This window comes from Toxorhynchites rutilus, chromosome 3 (genome assembly GCF_029784135.1).
Source record: "Toxorhynchites rutilus septentrionalis strain SRP chromosome 3, ASM2978413v1, whole genome shotgun sequence".
Taxonomy (NCBI): domain Eukaryota; kingdom Metazoa; phylum Arthropoda; class Insecta; order Diptera; family Culicidae; genus Toxorhynchites; species Toxorhynchites rutilus.
In genome coordinates this window covers 317101905-317118500 of record NC_073746.1, presented here as the reverse complement: position 1 = coordinate 317118500, position 16596 = coordinate 317101905, and the positions used below count along the sequence as shown (strand labels likewise).

At 42.2% G+C, this 16596-nt stretch overlaps 2 protein-coding genes across 2 annotated transcripts; both read right to left on the bottom strand.

Annotated features, from left to right (window-relative positions):
• Positions 1-1683: 1683 nt before the first annotated feature.
• Positions 1684-3528, bottom strand: LOC129774472 (uncharacterized). Its single transcript, XM_055778213.1, has one exon. It carries the CDS (start codon positions 3526-3528, stop codon positions 1684-1686), a length of 1845 nt encoding a protein of 614 aa, XP_055634188.1.
• Positions 3529-3656: 128 nt separating this feature from the next.
• LOC129774471 (uncharacterized) lies at positions 3657-7139 on the bottom strand. Its single transcript, XM_055778212.1, has one exon. The coding sequence runs from the start codon at positions 7137-7139 to the stop codon at positions 3657-3659; it is 3483 nt and encodes a 1160-aa protein (XP_055634187.1).
• Positions 7140-16596: the final 9457 nt, after the last annotated feature.

Sequence of the window (16596 nt, the reverse complement as noted above, 5' to 3'; positions counted from 1 at the left end):
GTAGTTTCCGACTCCATAATAATCAGATAGACAGAAAGACAGAAAGACAGACAGACATCACTTTATTTATATATATAATATATGTAGACTAGCTGACCCGGCAAACTTCGTCCCGCTCAAAATTTGTGTTTTGTTATCAATACCTTCAAACATCCACGTTTTCGTACTATGAGCAAGTTCATTGGTCCAATCGCAGAACTGTTTATTGATTGATCTTCTTATCGACCCCGTTGAATTTTTCTTTTACTATAAAATTCCTAGTATTTCTAAAAAAACTCATCATTATAATATCAGATTATTTTCAGACACAATTCAACAAATTTTTCAACCATTTGGAAATAACATGTTTCTCCGTTACATGGAATAAATGTTTTATATAGAAAATATGATAGAGTAAAGGCAGCCCTAAATCGGACAATTCCTTCCTCGAGTTCTGCTCTTATCTTATCTTATATTAACACATCCGGCGATCCTTTTTTTGATATAGATAGAAGATGGTATAGAAGTGCGTTTCATCACATTAAAATCCATTTCCAGTTTCGAACAAAGATCAATTTCGCCAGCGCATACATCAAATGGACTAACAGCACTTGTCACTATGTAATTGTAGAACACATGGGAATTTAATTTTCCGAATTTTCCCTTTTTCCTTCAGAGTTTTACGAAAATTTTCAATTGTCATGTTTGGTTGGAATAATTTTGGTTGAAATATTTGTAATATTTTTATGGGACCGTCTTTCCATTCCAGAGGAGGGAGGGGTGTCATACCATTATAGAAACATTTCTCATACCCAAAAACCCTCACATCCCAAATTGTGCTTGATTAGTTCTCGAGTTATGCAGAAGTTTGTGTTTCATTTGTATGGCAGCCCCCCTTAGAGAGGGGGAAGGAGTGTATTCACTATAGAAACGTGTCTGTGAGTGTCTAACCACCATAGAAACATGTATTGCACCATAAAATTTCAATATGCCTATTTTGGTTTCATTTGCTTGATTAATTCTCGAGTAATGCAGAAAATTGTGTTTCATTTGTATGGCAGGGGACCGGGTACTTCACGTTCCCCAGGTAAGCGATGACGTCGAATGTATCTTTCACATCAAGTTCTCGAAGAAGGCCCTTCTCTGACAGACGCGAAAGGAATGTCCAAGCCACACTTCTTTCGAGTCATATGGTGAACGGGGAGATATATAGTACGAAGTGCTTGCCGAAGTTGGGAAGGTAATGTGGTCTTTACGCCGAACCTGGGATCAGCCCATTATGCCAAAAGATCACTGAAGGATGGATCGGCTGGAGATAAACATTGTCGCGAAGACCACCAACCTTCCCTACATTCCCCAGCTGCGCCCGATAGAAACTTTTGGGCGAATGACCAATGTTGCGACAGCAATCAAAAGGCAACTCACCGTTTTTGTTAGCGATACTTTAATATATGCTTCAAAAATTCAGTGATTTCTTCTAATCTAGCCTTTTCAATTGGCCTGTCCAACTTCCGTTTCGGTTATGCCCTTCACAAATCAGTAAGTTGATTTACAAAGTAGAAGATTCAGATTTATAACAAGAATAACTTAAAAACTGTTTCACACAAAAAGCCTTCTGCACGCTAGAGATGATTTTTCCAGAATGTCCAGAATTTTTCCACACGAGCTTGCTGCGATCGTACGCAAACAATTGATCAATGGTAACTAGCTCGATGGTACCGTAACATCCTCCCCCTGGTGCTTCCCATAGTCCTTAGGGACAGCACTTCGATCATTTACGTCGAGCACTGCTAGCCTTGAAGTAGGACGCCTGAAGATTCCCTGTCTTGTTTGCACGGAAGCCTGTCGAACCTTGCCATCTGCTCCTTGGAAGATTTGTATCACTTTGCCTCGTATCCACTCCTTAGGTTTTTCGCCATCTGCAACCAATACCAAGTCACCAACTTGCAAAGGTTTGGTTTCGTCGAACCATTTCGGCTGTCTTCTGATGACTGGCAGATACTCTACCAGAAAGCGTTGCCAAAATTTGTGCACCTGCTGCTGAATACTATTCCAATTCTCTCGAAGGTTTCTTTGAGAATTCCCCATATCAACACTGTTGCACTTCGATCCACTGGATGACATGATCAAGAAATGATTCGGTGTCAAGGCTTCAGTCTCCTCAGAATCCAATGGTAAATATGTCAGAGGTCTCGAGTTGACAATACTTTCTGCCTCCACAATCAGTGTAAGCAGCTCCTCATCCGTCAACTTCCCTTCGGTATATGCATCTTCCATAGCCAACTTTACTGACCGCACCAACCTTTCCCAAGCTCCTCCCATATGTGGAGCCCCGGGAGGAATGAAACTCCACTTCATTGTGGTGCTGGTGAACGTTTCCGATAGTTCCTTGTCTATCTGCGCTCGGAGAACTCGCTCCGCACCTTGAAAATTTGTACCGTTGTCACTAAATATTTCAGCCGGTGATCCTCGACGGCCGAGGAATCTTCGTATGCAAGAAATGCAGGAAGCTGTCGATAAACTGTAGGCAATTTCGAGGTGGACAGCTCGAACTGTAAGACACGTGAATAGGGCAATCCACCTCTTCACGTTTGATCTCCCCACTTTCGTTAAGAACGGACCAGAATAATCCAGCCCTACGTACGTAAACGGACGACAATGCAACGCCAGTCGAGCTGGTGGAAGAGCGGCCATGGGTGGGTTGTATGGACGTGCCTTGCGGATTTTACAGAGCTGGCATTTATATGCAATCGTTTTTACGATCCGACGTAAATTCGGAATAACGTAATGCTGACGGAGCTCATTAACGATGGTTTCGTTATTCGCGTGTCGGTAGCGTCGATGATAGTTCTCTACCAGAAGACTCACTGCTCGGTGCTTGGAGGGCAATATTATGGGAAATCGGGAATCGTAAGAAACATCTTTTGCAGCAATTATGCGGCTTCGCTGCCGCAACAAGCCTACGTCATCCATTACAGGCATCAACTTGTAGATCTTGCTTTTTCGATTGACAAACACCTGATTGCTCATCGCCTTAGACTTTTCGAGGGTCGCCATTTCATCCGCATAGCTTTCTCTCTGCGCAAGCTTGAAGATGGTTCGCTCTGCATTGAGTAGCTCGGGTTGTGAAAGTGATCCTCGCAGCCTCCGGTTTGGATTCCGGATGTTGAATAGGTACCGAAGAACATAAGCTGTGGTACGTAGCATCCTCTTCCACGATGAAAATCGTTGGAAGTCTAGTACTGGTTCAGCTGCAAAATGATAAAACACCGAAGGTCTGGCATCTTCGGCTGTAGCTACTAACGGTTCCATTCTTTCTGGCCATTCTTCTGCTGGACTTCGCAGGAAATCTGGCCCGGTGAACCATCGGCTCTCCTGGTTAAAATAAGGACCTCGACCCCACTTAGTTGCTTCGTCCGCTGGGTTTAGTTTGGACGGAACCCACCTCCACTCATTGACATTCGTACTCTCCAGAATTTCTCCTACCCGATGAGCTACAAAGGGTTTGTAGCGTCTTGGATCCGACCGAATCCATGACAGTGCTGTCATTGAGTCTGTCCAAAGAAACCTTCTAGTAAATTCAATAGGGTGATTTTCTTGAATAAACTTCAGTTAACGCGTTCCTAGTACACATCCTTGCAGTTCCAGCCTAGGAATGGACATCGGTCTCAACGGAGCTACCTTGTTTTTCCAGCAATCAAGACACAATCGAGAACATCGCCAACTATCGCCGTTCGTATGTACACAGCACAGGAATAAGCAATTTCACTAGCATCGACGAACACGTGAATCTGGGCTCCTTCGTACGTCGATTCAGTGGCTCGTTGAAAATAACACCTGGGAATCCTGACGGTTGAAATAAATTCTATCATCTTGATCCATCGCTTCCAATGTTCGAACACCTCATCGCATATGGCTTCGTCCCACTCCGTTCCAGCTCGCCACAACTCTTGAATTAGCACTTTACCATGAATTATGAACGGTGCAAGAAGCCCTAGAGGATCGAATAGGGACATAACACACCGCAAAACTTGACGTTTGGTTGGTCGAGCGTCACTTCCCAGAAGGTTCTTCACTTCCTTGCTCATGCGGGTGGAGAAACTTAGTTCATCCGATCTTGACGACCATAGCATTCCTAGTACTCTATCAACTTGTTCGCCACTTTCTAAGTTCAGGTTCTTGCTGTCTACTTCCGCTGGTTCTCCGAGTACAGTCAGGACCTTTTCACTATTTGATCTCCAATTCCGTAGATGAAACCCGCCGTTGTAGTGAACTAGTCGCACTTCCGATGAAATTTTCTCTGCTTCAGCTTCAGTGCTAAAACTGTCGAGATAATCGTCGACGTAATGGCTCTTCAATATCGCTTCGACGGCCCTTGGATACTGCTGATTATGTTCCTTGGCGTTCAGATTTTTCACATATTGCGCGGAGGCAGGCGAGCATGTCGCTCCGAACGTCGCAACATCCATTAGGTAAATCTCAGCTGGACTACCTCGTGTGTCACTCCACAGGAATCGCAATGAATTCTTATCGCATGATATGATTCTCAACTGATGGAACATCTGTTCTATATCTGCACTAACTGCTATGGAGTACATACGAAATCGGAACAAGACAACAGGCAATAGTGTCAGTTGATCTGGTCCTTTCAGTAATATACTGTTCAAAGATACACCAGAGACCTTGGCCGCCGCGTCCCAAACAAGGCGTACCTTTCCAGGCTTGTTTGGATTCGTTACTGCTCCTAATGGTAAAAACCAAATTTTCCTGGGATCAGTATTCTCCAACTCGGCAGGAGTCGCTCGATGTGCGTAACCTTTTTTCACATAATCTTCCATTTGACGACTGATATTCTCGCGAAGATCCGGATTGCGGTCCATTCTTCGTTGAACACACTGATACCGATGCAACGCCATGCTGTAACTATCGGGTAACTCAATGTCGTCCTTTGCCCAGAGAAGTCCTGTTTCGAAGTACCTTCCGATACGCTTCGTTGTTTTTTCTAATAGTTCTTGAGCTCGCTGTTCCTCCGCGCTAGGACAGATCCCGATTTGCCTTACTCCGTTGTCCTCTACTGCGAAAAACTGTTTGACTGTTTCGTGTAATTCGTCGTTTCCCGTACATCCGCAAATATGGAAGCTGAATCCTTCATTGGCTCGTGAATCTCGTCTTCCATAGATGCACCAACCTAATCGTGTTTTTACGGCAATTGGCCCAGATCCATCGCCTTCTCTTGTCTTCAACGGCACAGCAAGTTTCAAATTGTCTAATCCAATCAAAAGCTCTGGTTTAGCGTTACGATAGCTTTGAACCGGCAGTTGTTCGAGGTAAGCGAATCTCTTTGCTGCCTCCTCAAAGTCGAAAGATTGCGTTGAGAGGTCCAAACTATTAACCGTACGAGCATTTACCAACTGGTAACGGCGTTGCTGATGCACACCGGATATTGCGATCGTCACAGTCTGCGACTCCTTCTCTATGCGTGACGTGTTTCCCGTCCACCGCAGGCAAAGTGGATGTGGATTTCCTGTCAACCCTAGTTTCGCCACCAGTGCACCCTCAATAAGAGTCAATGACGAGCCTTCATCCAGAAAAGCGAAGGTGTTGATTTTTCCCGTCTTTCCATATAGCGTCACAGGTACTATACGGAACAGAACAACGGAATCCAAAAGTCGATGAATGTGATTATTCGCCACTTGAGTTGTAGGAGTCGTTGATTTTCCGTGAAGCAAAGGATGATGCTTAAACTGACAACCATTCACGTTGCACTTGCTGTTACTACGACATGCTCTTCTACCATGATCAAACAGACATATTTGACACAGCTTCAGTGTTCGAATTCGTCGCCAACGATCATCAATGGAGAGCGCTCTGAACGCATGGCACTCACGAAGCTTGTGACCCTCCTTTCCGCAATGCAAACATCCACTAGGCTTGGATTGTGCCGTCGTCGAAGCAGGTGTCTCTTCAACATTAGCCAAGTGTGAATTAACGTACGTTTTCATTCTCTCTCTGCCACTGCTTTTCCGGGAATCCGAATCATACAGGACTACACTTGACGCATCCTGCATTACTCCCGTCATGTACTCGCTGAACGTTTTCAGGTCTACCACTGGTCGTCCACGTTTAAAGCCGGCCCACATCAGCTTCTGATCCGCGGGTAACTTCCCGACAAGCTCTTGCAGAAGAGTTGGGTTTGATAAGTGCGCTGTTTCATTCGCTGCCTCAATATGATCACACAATTCTTGAACAACCATCGCGTACTCGATAAGGGCTTCCAGCTTATCTCCACGAGGAGCGGGAGTTGCTCGGACCTTCTGCAACAAAGCATTGATTAGCAGCTCTGGACGTCCGTATCTCATACGTAATGCCTCAATCACTTGTGGAACCGCTGTCGGGAAAACAAGACGACTTCGAACACACTCCAGCGCTCGACCACGCAGGCATCGTTGGAGGCGAACCATGTTTTCTCCTTCTGTATACCCACATGTCTTCGTCGTGTATTCAAAATTGGATATAAATATCGGCCATGCAGCTGGATCTCCAGAAAACGTTGGAAGATCACGAGCTAAAGATTGACGTGAGGTGAGCTGACGCTGTGTGGGCATCAGTTCTTGCTCGTTTGGATTCGAACTTAGCTGTACAAATTCAGAAGTTGTGGGGTCATGCGCTGGACGCTGCTGACTTGAATAATCCTGCTGTAGAGGTTCCTGCATCGAACAATGCTGCCTCGGAGGATGATAAATCGGAGGTTTCATTGTCGGTGAATGCTGCATAAGAGAATGACGCACTGGAAGTTGCTGTACCACAGGATTATACAGCGGAAAATGTTGCTTCTCAGGAATATGCCCAACTGGAGATTGCTGGCTCGAAAACTGTTGCATCATGTGCGGCTGCTGCGCTGAGGGCTGCTGACGCTCGGAATACTGCTGCACTGGAGGAGAGACTTTTGCATACTCTTTCGGAACGGCTCCAAGTGCCACCGCACCAGATGATACGAATACGTCCTGATTTTCTGGGTGCCCCTGCACATTCTGCAATCCTACCTCAATCGCTGACGATGGCCCCGTTGCTAAGCGACGTACGGTGCAATGCATCCCTTCAAAATTATGCCTATCCAATTGCTGTTGATAAGCCTCTGATTCCTCAAGACACTCCTCCATCTTTGCTCGCAAATCTCGAACTAGATCGATGGCTGTTCGTTCAACACCAGCTCTTCTCAGTGAGGGCAGTGGAAGCGAACCCACATCTCTAACTCGATTTCCATGCGTTGCTTCTCTAGTTCTTGACGTTCACGCAGTCGTGCCATGGTGTCCGCCAAGTACGAGGACGATCCGCTAACGACGCTGGCTCTCGCAGAAGCATCGCATTGGACCATATTGTCCGCTTCATCTGGTCTGGCGCATCCAGTAAATCTATTCTTCTTTCCGGGAGTCGAACGATGACTCATTGTGAATATTTGAAGTTTATATTAAAGTATCGCTAACAAAAACGGTGAGTTGCCTTTCGATTGCTGTCGCAACAAACTGATCGGTGGATGTTACGGTACCATCGAGCTAGTTACCATTGATCAATGGTAACTAGCTCGATGGTACCGTAACAGCCAAAATAGAGAGACAGACGACCACCAAAGCCACGAAAAGGTAAAATAACACGCCGATATACATCTTTTTATCGGCCATCGGTCCGTAAGACCGCACAGCGCTTCATTTACGATACTTCATCAAACAACTCTGACTCTTCTTGTCGAGTATACACTAGTTTTTCCGGCTTATTTAAAACGTTAAGCCCTGACCGAGCTTGAGGACCAAAGATGAACTTTTCGTCTGACTCACGTTGGTCCCTGCGGATCAATGGGAGACTTTTAAAAAAATCATTTTCCAATTTTGTTGCTGCCGCTTCCAGTTGACACTCTCTAAACAAAAAGCCCAATGTCGATACGATGAAATCAGCTCAACATAATAATCCTTGGATGCATTAGAAGCGCTCTTGAATAGTCTGCCAAATAAAAGTTTTTTTTTAAGGTTCATCCATTTAAGCAAATCAACATGATCAAATTGTGATATTGAAATATATTGATATCGCGGGACATTTTCGTTTCTATTGCAAAATGCGGGACGTTTCGCGGGACGGAATCTTACGCGGGACATTTCGTTGAAATGCGGGACTGTCCCGCGTAACGCGGGACGTCTGGTCAGTTTACCTATGAGACTACAGCGATTCTCGTAGGTGGGCAGATTCAATGGGTCATTCCATGGCAGATTACGCAAGGAAAAGCGAACAAATTTTCGCCGAAACGTTTCAATACGCTGTACACTATTTTGGTAATATGGTAACTATACAACACAAGCGTATTCTAGAATGGATCGAATCAATGTACAATATAGGGCCTTGATGCAATGTACATCTGTGAATTGCTTCGTGACACGGAAAATAAAGCCGAGGACTGGACGAGGATGCTTTAGAAGTAATGTAAGCTATATGATCACAAAAGGTGTAACAGTTGCCACAACTGTTTTCATCATGTGATATTTTTGGATTATTTATTTACTTATTTATTATTGGTGTGCATATTTATTGAGTGTTGTGCTATATATATATATATATATATATATATATATATATATATATATATATATATAGTTATTTATTTATTTATTTATTGGTTAGGATAGTTAGTAATTATTCAAATATCAAAATTTAAATTCAAAAACTCACACTGAAACATTTACAGTGTACCTGTACTAAGTCACAACTGAAAGTAAACTAAAAGATACTCCAGAAAGTATACTTAAGAGCTTAGATTTCCCATCCCACCTCCCTGGAGCTGGGCGAAAGCTCAATCGCCAAAGTTGTTCGGCCAATGAGTGTCTGTTCGCGCAGCGCTTACTTTCGTGGCCTTGAGTTTGGGGAGGGGAATGAGAAGGTCGTATTCAAGGACGGTTAGTTGAAGCAAGATGCACACAAGGGGATGCTTTGGGGAAATTGTCTTCGGCTGAGCTTGAGCTCTGAATCGCGAGATACCCTGCGGTTTATCTGAGGACTACAATGTTCTTCGACCATTTTACTAAGAACTGTCCGACATCGCGGAAGCATTGTGCTTTTTGTTCGCGATCGTATTTTGTAAGATTTTCTTTGTATAACGTGGAGTTTTCGTGACTATAATTTGGATTGTTTCAGTGTTAGTATTGTTCCTAGATTCCATAGAACCGCGTAATTATTCAAGCGTGAAACAAAGCGACTAGAGGTACATACATTGTGTAATGTAGGGACTTATTCTAAATGTGAATTAATTATTCAGAACAGGGAAAAACGTCATTGGCAAAAATCTGGTGAACCAATCACGCCAAGCAAAGGCAGCGTCGTCACCATCGCGCCTTCCGAGGATCCGCTGAGCGATACCCACCGGCGGAGAATTCTACGCGAAGAAGCAGAAGATGTGGGTGAGGAAACTTGTGTCCTCACCGCACTCCCCAGGTACCCTTTTTTTTTTTATCTTCGCTTATTTTTCGTCGGCCTATTTCCGCCACTTTAGTGCCAATCACCGACATCAGGGAGGCGACTCCACCTGTTCCTACCTATCAGACTCAACAACTCATGAGCCGGGCCAACTTCTTTTACTTCCGCTCCGAAGGAAGACGTAACCAGAGATTTTTCGCCTCAGAAAATCCCAACGACGCCAGCTGGGATTGAACCCAGGCCGATCGGATTGTGAGGCTGTTACGCTAACCATACAACCACTGGCGCCGTCACCCCAGGTACCCTGTATTGTATAGTTTTGTCCATGTGCACATGTGATGTCCCCATAGTTTAAGCAAAAATAAATGTACAAATAAATTGTAGAAATGTAAAATCATAGTCTACCCAAATGCAGAAAGTTTTGTAGTGATGTCTAGGAGTAAAAGTCGCTATAATACATGTGATCCTGTGAACATTCAATTTATTTTTATTAAGGTTTCACGTTATCCGTGTTTCGTAGTTGATGTCTGGAGTTGTTTGTGGTCCGCCTTTGTTTCCCAGATGGCCGTGCCAGTCTGGTAATTTGTTAGAGTAACGTTGCCTGTGATGAGAAAACCCTGTAGTGGTTTTCCGTCGTATTCGGAGTAATTCTGGGTTGTTGGTGATTTTCTTGGAGCTTCCTGCGGGTGTCTTCTGTCAGCCTTCGCTGACTGGAATTCGTACAGCTCAATCGTCCCCCGATCCTTATAAAAGGACACAAATGCGTGTCAGGCCTCTAGCTGGGCAACGAACGCGGCGATTGGTCCTCGAAAGAGGTGGCGCTTAAGCCAATCGCTTAAGAGAGGTCGGGTGGGAAAGCTAACTTCTTAGCCTTCTTCGAGCTGGCCGTAGGTTCCGGGTTGTCTTTTGAAACCCGGTCCGCTACAAAGGTTAGTTTAGAGTCTAACATAATTCCAAGGTCTTTGATAATGTCCACACGTCTCAAAATTTCACCGTGCAGTCTATATTCAAAGCTTATCAATGCTTATAATGTGCTTATCAATGTTCGAGAGAACGAAATAACCGAACATTTGGATGGATTTGCGCACCATTCAGCAGAAAAAAAAATCAGCTGCTCTTGCAGAAACTCCGCATCTCCAGTGGAATTCACGCGGAAAAACAACTTGAAGTCATCGGCTTAGGAGAGCTTCAGGCACTTCAGACGAAAATTAATGTCATTAAGGTATAGCAGAAAAATATATGGGCCGAGGTGGGTACTTGCGGAACACCAGACGTTACACGAAAAGGAGAAGATATAGTGTCTCCAATTTTCACCGACATAATACGACATAATAGTTTATGTTTTATTAATTTTTTATTTATAGGGGGGACCGCCACTCCTATGAGAGAGGGGAGGAGAGTCTAACTACCATAGAAACATTTATTGCACCCTTAAACCTCTATATGCCTAATTTGGTTTCATTTGCTTGAATAATTCTCGAGTAATGCAGAAATTTGTGTTTTATTTGTATGATAGCCCCCCCCCCCCTTAGAGAGGGGGTAGGGGTCTCAAACTATCACGAAAACCTTCCCCGGCCCCAAAAACCCGTACATACCAATTTTCATGTTGATCGGTTCAGTAGTTTCCGAGTCCATAAGAATCAGACAGACATACAGACAGACAGACAGAAATCCATATATATATATATATATATATATATATATATATATATATATATATATATATATATATATATATATATATATATATATATATATATATATATATATATATATATATATACGGTCTGTGAGACCGTATGCGTCAGTATGGGATTGAGCGAAACTGTAGCTGCCCGCCAGCAGGATCGAGAGCATGTGTGTGTTTGAAAATGCGAATGGGCTATTTATACCCACTAAGTTGAAAACGAGCAGAGCTCAAATTGCAATATTCCCTCTCTCCACATTGTCCGTTAACCTGTTTGAGTAAACACTTTTGCATTTCAAAAAACCGTTCTAGTTTCTCGTTATTGACAGCACGGATAGATAAGCACAAAAATGAACAGAAAAAATGTATGGGAAAATGAGAATGCTTCCAGTTTTCATTAATTTAAACTATTCACAGAGCATGATATCTTAACGTACAGCGTACTAAACAAACCTTACAGCAGATTCAAATGAAATCGTCTTGGGAATGCAGATTTCGGAAGCATACTTTTTTAATTGGATGAAAGTCTGTATTTATTTTGGACTAGATGTAATATGAGCTGCCCACAAAAATTCGGACCATTTGTACGCTTTAAAAATATCATAAATTAGATTTTTTTTCAAATATCGCGGTTGCATTCAGAAAGATGTTGACCATAAGAATTTTTTCTTTAAATTATATAAAAAATCTCTAAGTTATGGGAAAAATTGATCGATAATATGCAAAAATTTCAGAAATTCTTATAAATTCGTTGTCGTCAAAAACAATTTTATCACATATTAACATTCCAAATTTTCTAAACGATTTCTATTTTTCATGGAAATTAAAAAAAAACTATGTATTTGAGATATTGCAAATAACATTTTTTGACGAAGAACTACGTCTTTCTGGAAGGGCGCAAAATCGGAAAACAGGTGACGTTTCTATGAAATAAAGATAACGTTAATAACTATGTGAGCTGTGTACAAAATCTCATGATTTGCGTACCAATCGAATTGAAAATATGATTCTATGATTCGTTTGATATACTATACATTACACTTCGCTAATCTCTAAACGGGTTAAATTCATGAAAACTGGAAGAACTTCCTTTTTTCCCATACATTTGTTCTGCCGATTTGTGTGCTAACCCTACCTGTATTTCGAATGTTAATAACTCGAACATTTCTTAACAGATCGGAAAGATGTTTGCATCAATTCATAGGAAATATTTATAGGCGTCTATTAAATTAATAAAATGTTATTTTTCATGAGATTAATAATTGAATAACTGTAAAATGTCAAGCGTTATCTAACTGCCAAGTGTTGATTGGCCCGATTTGCTGTTTCCCCAACACAAACTTCAAAATCGATGTACCTGTGGAAATCCGCTTTGCAAATTCATTCGTTGCGTGGACACCAACTGGATAACATCGTTGCTGGGCGAGCTGGACGGCTAGGGATCGAGTGCCTTTCTCAAGGCAAGAGAGTGGAGGTGTAGTGCTGGAGTAGAGTAAAGTTTTCCAAGGGCCTTTTTCAAGGCTAGAGACGAATAAACTGAAAAAGTTTAAAGTCCCTATAATACAAAACCTCTCTTCCTTCCTTTGCAAATATACATGCAAGTTGGGGGTATTTTTGTCCCCACCGAGCTGTGTTTCCCTAACACGGACTTCAACATCAATGCGCCTGGAGGAATCCGCTTTGTAAATACATGCAAGTCGGGGATATTTTTTGATGTTGAGTACTTTTGTATTCGCTTGTCGTTGTGCAGACTGAAATATGTTTCCCTAACACGTACAAATCGTCATTTCAGATACTAGAGGTGAATGAACTTTCGCGGTTCGAGAACTGCGTAAACATGAGACGTGCAATAATTTCAGAGGGAAATGGAAATACAATGATCGTTTGACAATTTTGCCGTATACATATTTTGGTATTCCTAGGCATCATATCAAACATAAAAGCTCGTTAATCAAATTTATTTGTAACGAAGAACATAACCTATTACAACAATTTCGATGCATTCTAAAATGATATCCGAAGTGGTAAACAAGTGAATTGCATAATATAATTGTGTAATTCTTCGTCGAAAATATGCGGTCGTGTCCTAGATACAACTCGTTACATTTTTTTTCGTAAACAAAAAAATTTTTTTTTCCTGATTTTGTTTTGATTCTCTATAACTCTTTCAAAGACACCATTTCATTGCAACTCATAGTTTTTGAGATAGGAATGATCAATGATTTCTGTTACTAAAACCGGTGCGCGTTTTTGAAAAGTTACTCTTGAACCAAATAGTGTAAATTCCTCTTGTCCAAAACAAATACAACCTTCCATGCAAATCAAAACGACTCATGTTTTGTCATTTTTCGTTTCGATTTGGATTAAGTTTGATAGAATTGATATACATATCATCGAGATCCGTTTGCAGCAAAAAACTAATACTAACGTTAACATTATTTCATAAAAACGTGACCCGTTTTCTGTTACTGAAAATCATATATTGTAAGAGATTGTTACTAAGTACCCAACTAGATTGGTGCGAAAATCAGGTAAATCCGTCAAAAAATGACTGAGCTTGAAATTGGACGTCGGAATTGCGCTGGTATAAAAAACATTAACAAGCAAATAGTTTGAAGATATTTATTTTCACTTCGATTCGTAAACCATCAAGTCCAGTAGTTCAATCAAATGCTCACAGTGGTCCAGGTCCAATTGCAATACCTGCTGGGATGACTTCTCCGGCTGGAACCGCAATTCCTCCACTTTTCAGGATTTGAACCAAAGTTTTCTTCGGCAGACAGGAGTAGATCGTCTTCTCTTCCAGTCCATAGCAAGGCCTTCGGCAGCCAATGTCCGCACCAACGATAGGAATCTGTCGTTTGTTTGCCGAAGAACCATCCGCAGCATCCAAAGACGTGGGAACTTGGTGATTGAAACTCTCGAAGCTGTCCACCTCGGCGCCCGCTGCGATCGGTCGGTTAAGGAAGGTTCTGTCGGGTCCGAATGCGTAGCTACTGATCACCTGTGGGGCGATCCACAGGGCCAGAGTGATGAGGACAGTTGAGCTGATTGCCATTGTGGATTAGGTTGCGATGGAAACTGATGCCTTCTCGAAAGATTTCTTTGGTTTTTATACTAATTCCACGTGACTACCAAACATGACGTTTTTGCTCATTTTTAAGTGTACACCGGGTAGATTATCTTGAATTCGTCACTTTCTGAGCGTGCTCGAATTTGAAGCGGTTTATCACTCGAGACATCCGCAAGAAATTGTCTCGCGTTCGCCTACAAACAGCGAAGCACGCTTCGGAAGCAACGAGCTTAAGATAATCCCGACGCTGTATATCGAGACATGAACAAAAGTCTATTAGTAACGCGGGTTTAGTATAAAAACCAGAGTGATCTTTCGAGAAAGCATCAGTGTTCATCGCAACCTAATTCACAATGGCAATCAGCTCAACTGTCCTCATCACTCTGGCCCTGTGGATCGCCCCACAGGTGATCAGCAGCTACGCATTCGGACCCGACAGAACCTTCCTTAACCGACCGATCGCAGCGGGCGCCGAGGTGGACAGCTTCGAGAGTTTCAATCACCAAGTTCCCACGACATTGGATGATGTGGATGGTCCTGCGGCAAACAAACGACAGATTCCGCTCCCGGCTCTCCCCGCTGCGGACATTGGCTGCCGGAGGCCGTGCTATGGACTGGAAGAGAAGACGATCTACTCCTGTCTGCCGAAGAAAACCTTGGTTCAAATCCTGAAAAGCGGGGGAATTGCGGTTCCAGCCGGAGAAATCATCCCAGCAGGTGTTGCAATTGGAGCTAGACCGCTGTGAAGAACGGATTTGACTACAAGACTTGATGATTGAAAGAATGCTTGCGACTTGACTGAGTAAAACGATAAAAACAATCGTGATTTTTGTACCGCACAGGAAATAAATATCTTCAAATTATTTGTTTGTTTTACTTTGGTGATCTGATATGAACGCTGCTATTACATCATTCCCTTCTAGAGGCAAATTCAAATCTTATTCAAATTGTCTCATCGGAAAATGGTATTATGTGAGGGGTTACCATTACATAAGATATACTCGTAGGACTATCGCATGTCCCCAGAGATCAAATACGAGTAGCTGCTCGGTAAGCTTTAGAATAAGTTGTTCGTTATTGCGTCCCTCCCAAAACATTACCGAAAGTCCGTTATGACACGTTTTTGAATTGGCTTTGTACAATCCTTTCGCATGTATACTAGGGCTTGGCACTGTACGTGCCGTTGAAGTCCGGAAGTGAAGAGCGTTGGTCATTCACCTCTTGCAGGAAAACGATAGCGGTCTTGTGTACGTGAGTAATGCAGTTATGAGGCTTGGCTGGTGGCAGTTTTGGCAGCTACTCTACCGCTAGCGGTTGAAAGTTTTAATACAGGTTCATAATCACCAAAATTAAAATGGTAATAATTTACATTTTCGCTACAACACTTTACCGCATACTAATTATTGAAGTGGAAGAGTCTAAATAAAGAAGACAGGGCGTATCAGATCATCGAATTGAGTTTCATAGTTTGTTCTGATCGGCTTATTAAGGACTATTTAGGAGAGTGAGTTGTGTGCTTATGTCGAAATAAAAAGATTAAAAACCCCGTTTCGTCATGAATTTCTACGTTGTGAATTTCACACGCTAATAGAAATTAACCCGAAGTTTGTAAAGGTCGACACCTACGAGGAGGTAGATCAATCGGAAGTTAATCATGTAAATTGTTCTGAATGCGGATTTCTCAAATTTTATTTAAATCGTTGCTGGAGAAGGTTCAAATGAGTCAACTGAATGAAGTCGAATTCCCTGGTATTTTTCCACTAAGGATCGTTTCCATTACGCCGAGCCGTCCCCGTTTCGATGCGAAGACAGAGAAGACGATGACTACTTCGACAATACAAACACAGCTTAATACTATTGGTTTCGGTTGGTGTCACGACTAACAAATAAACATTTAAGGTAGCATGCTTTACCTGGACAGTTAAACCTAGCACTTGCTTCCCGCATATAAATGAATAAATAAATGAAAAATCTTTGAACAAGCGAAACAAGCAATTGTAAATAAACTTTTAATGTGTAAATAAATAATTGAATAAATAAAGAAGGTGAATAAATAAGTAAATACATAAATAAACATATAAATAAATAAATAAATAAGTAAATAAATACAACAAAGCTAACAAAATTCTTTGTGAAACACCAACCTGGGGGTCTACGATTTACTGTTTATTTCGTTCTTTACAAAAATTGGACTCATACGTCATCTTTTCTACGACAGTGCTACCAATGCTAGGTTTTCAAAAGTCAAAGATGTGGATATGGACGGTAAATTTCTCAAATGACAGGACATCACAAACAAATATTTTACAAAATTCATTTACAATGTTTGTGAGGTCAAAACCGACGGTTGACCTTTCCACCAAATTTCACATTGTTACCCAACGTTTGGTTACAAATTATC

Bases quoted from the DNA above. Each gene is read 5' to 3' on its own strand.
- LOC129774472 (XM_055778213.1), bottom strand. From the start codon at position 3,528: ATGACAGCACTGTCATGGATTCGGTCGGATCCAAGACGCTACAAACCC.
- LOC129774471 (XM_055778212.1), bottom strand. From the start codon at position 7,139: ATGGAGGAGTGTCTTGAGGAATCAGAGGCTTATCAACAGCAATTGGAT.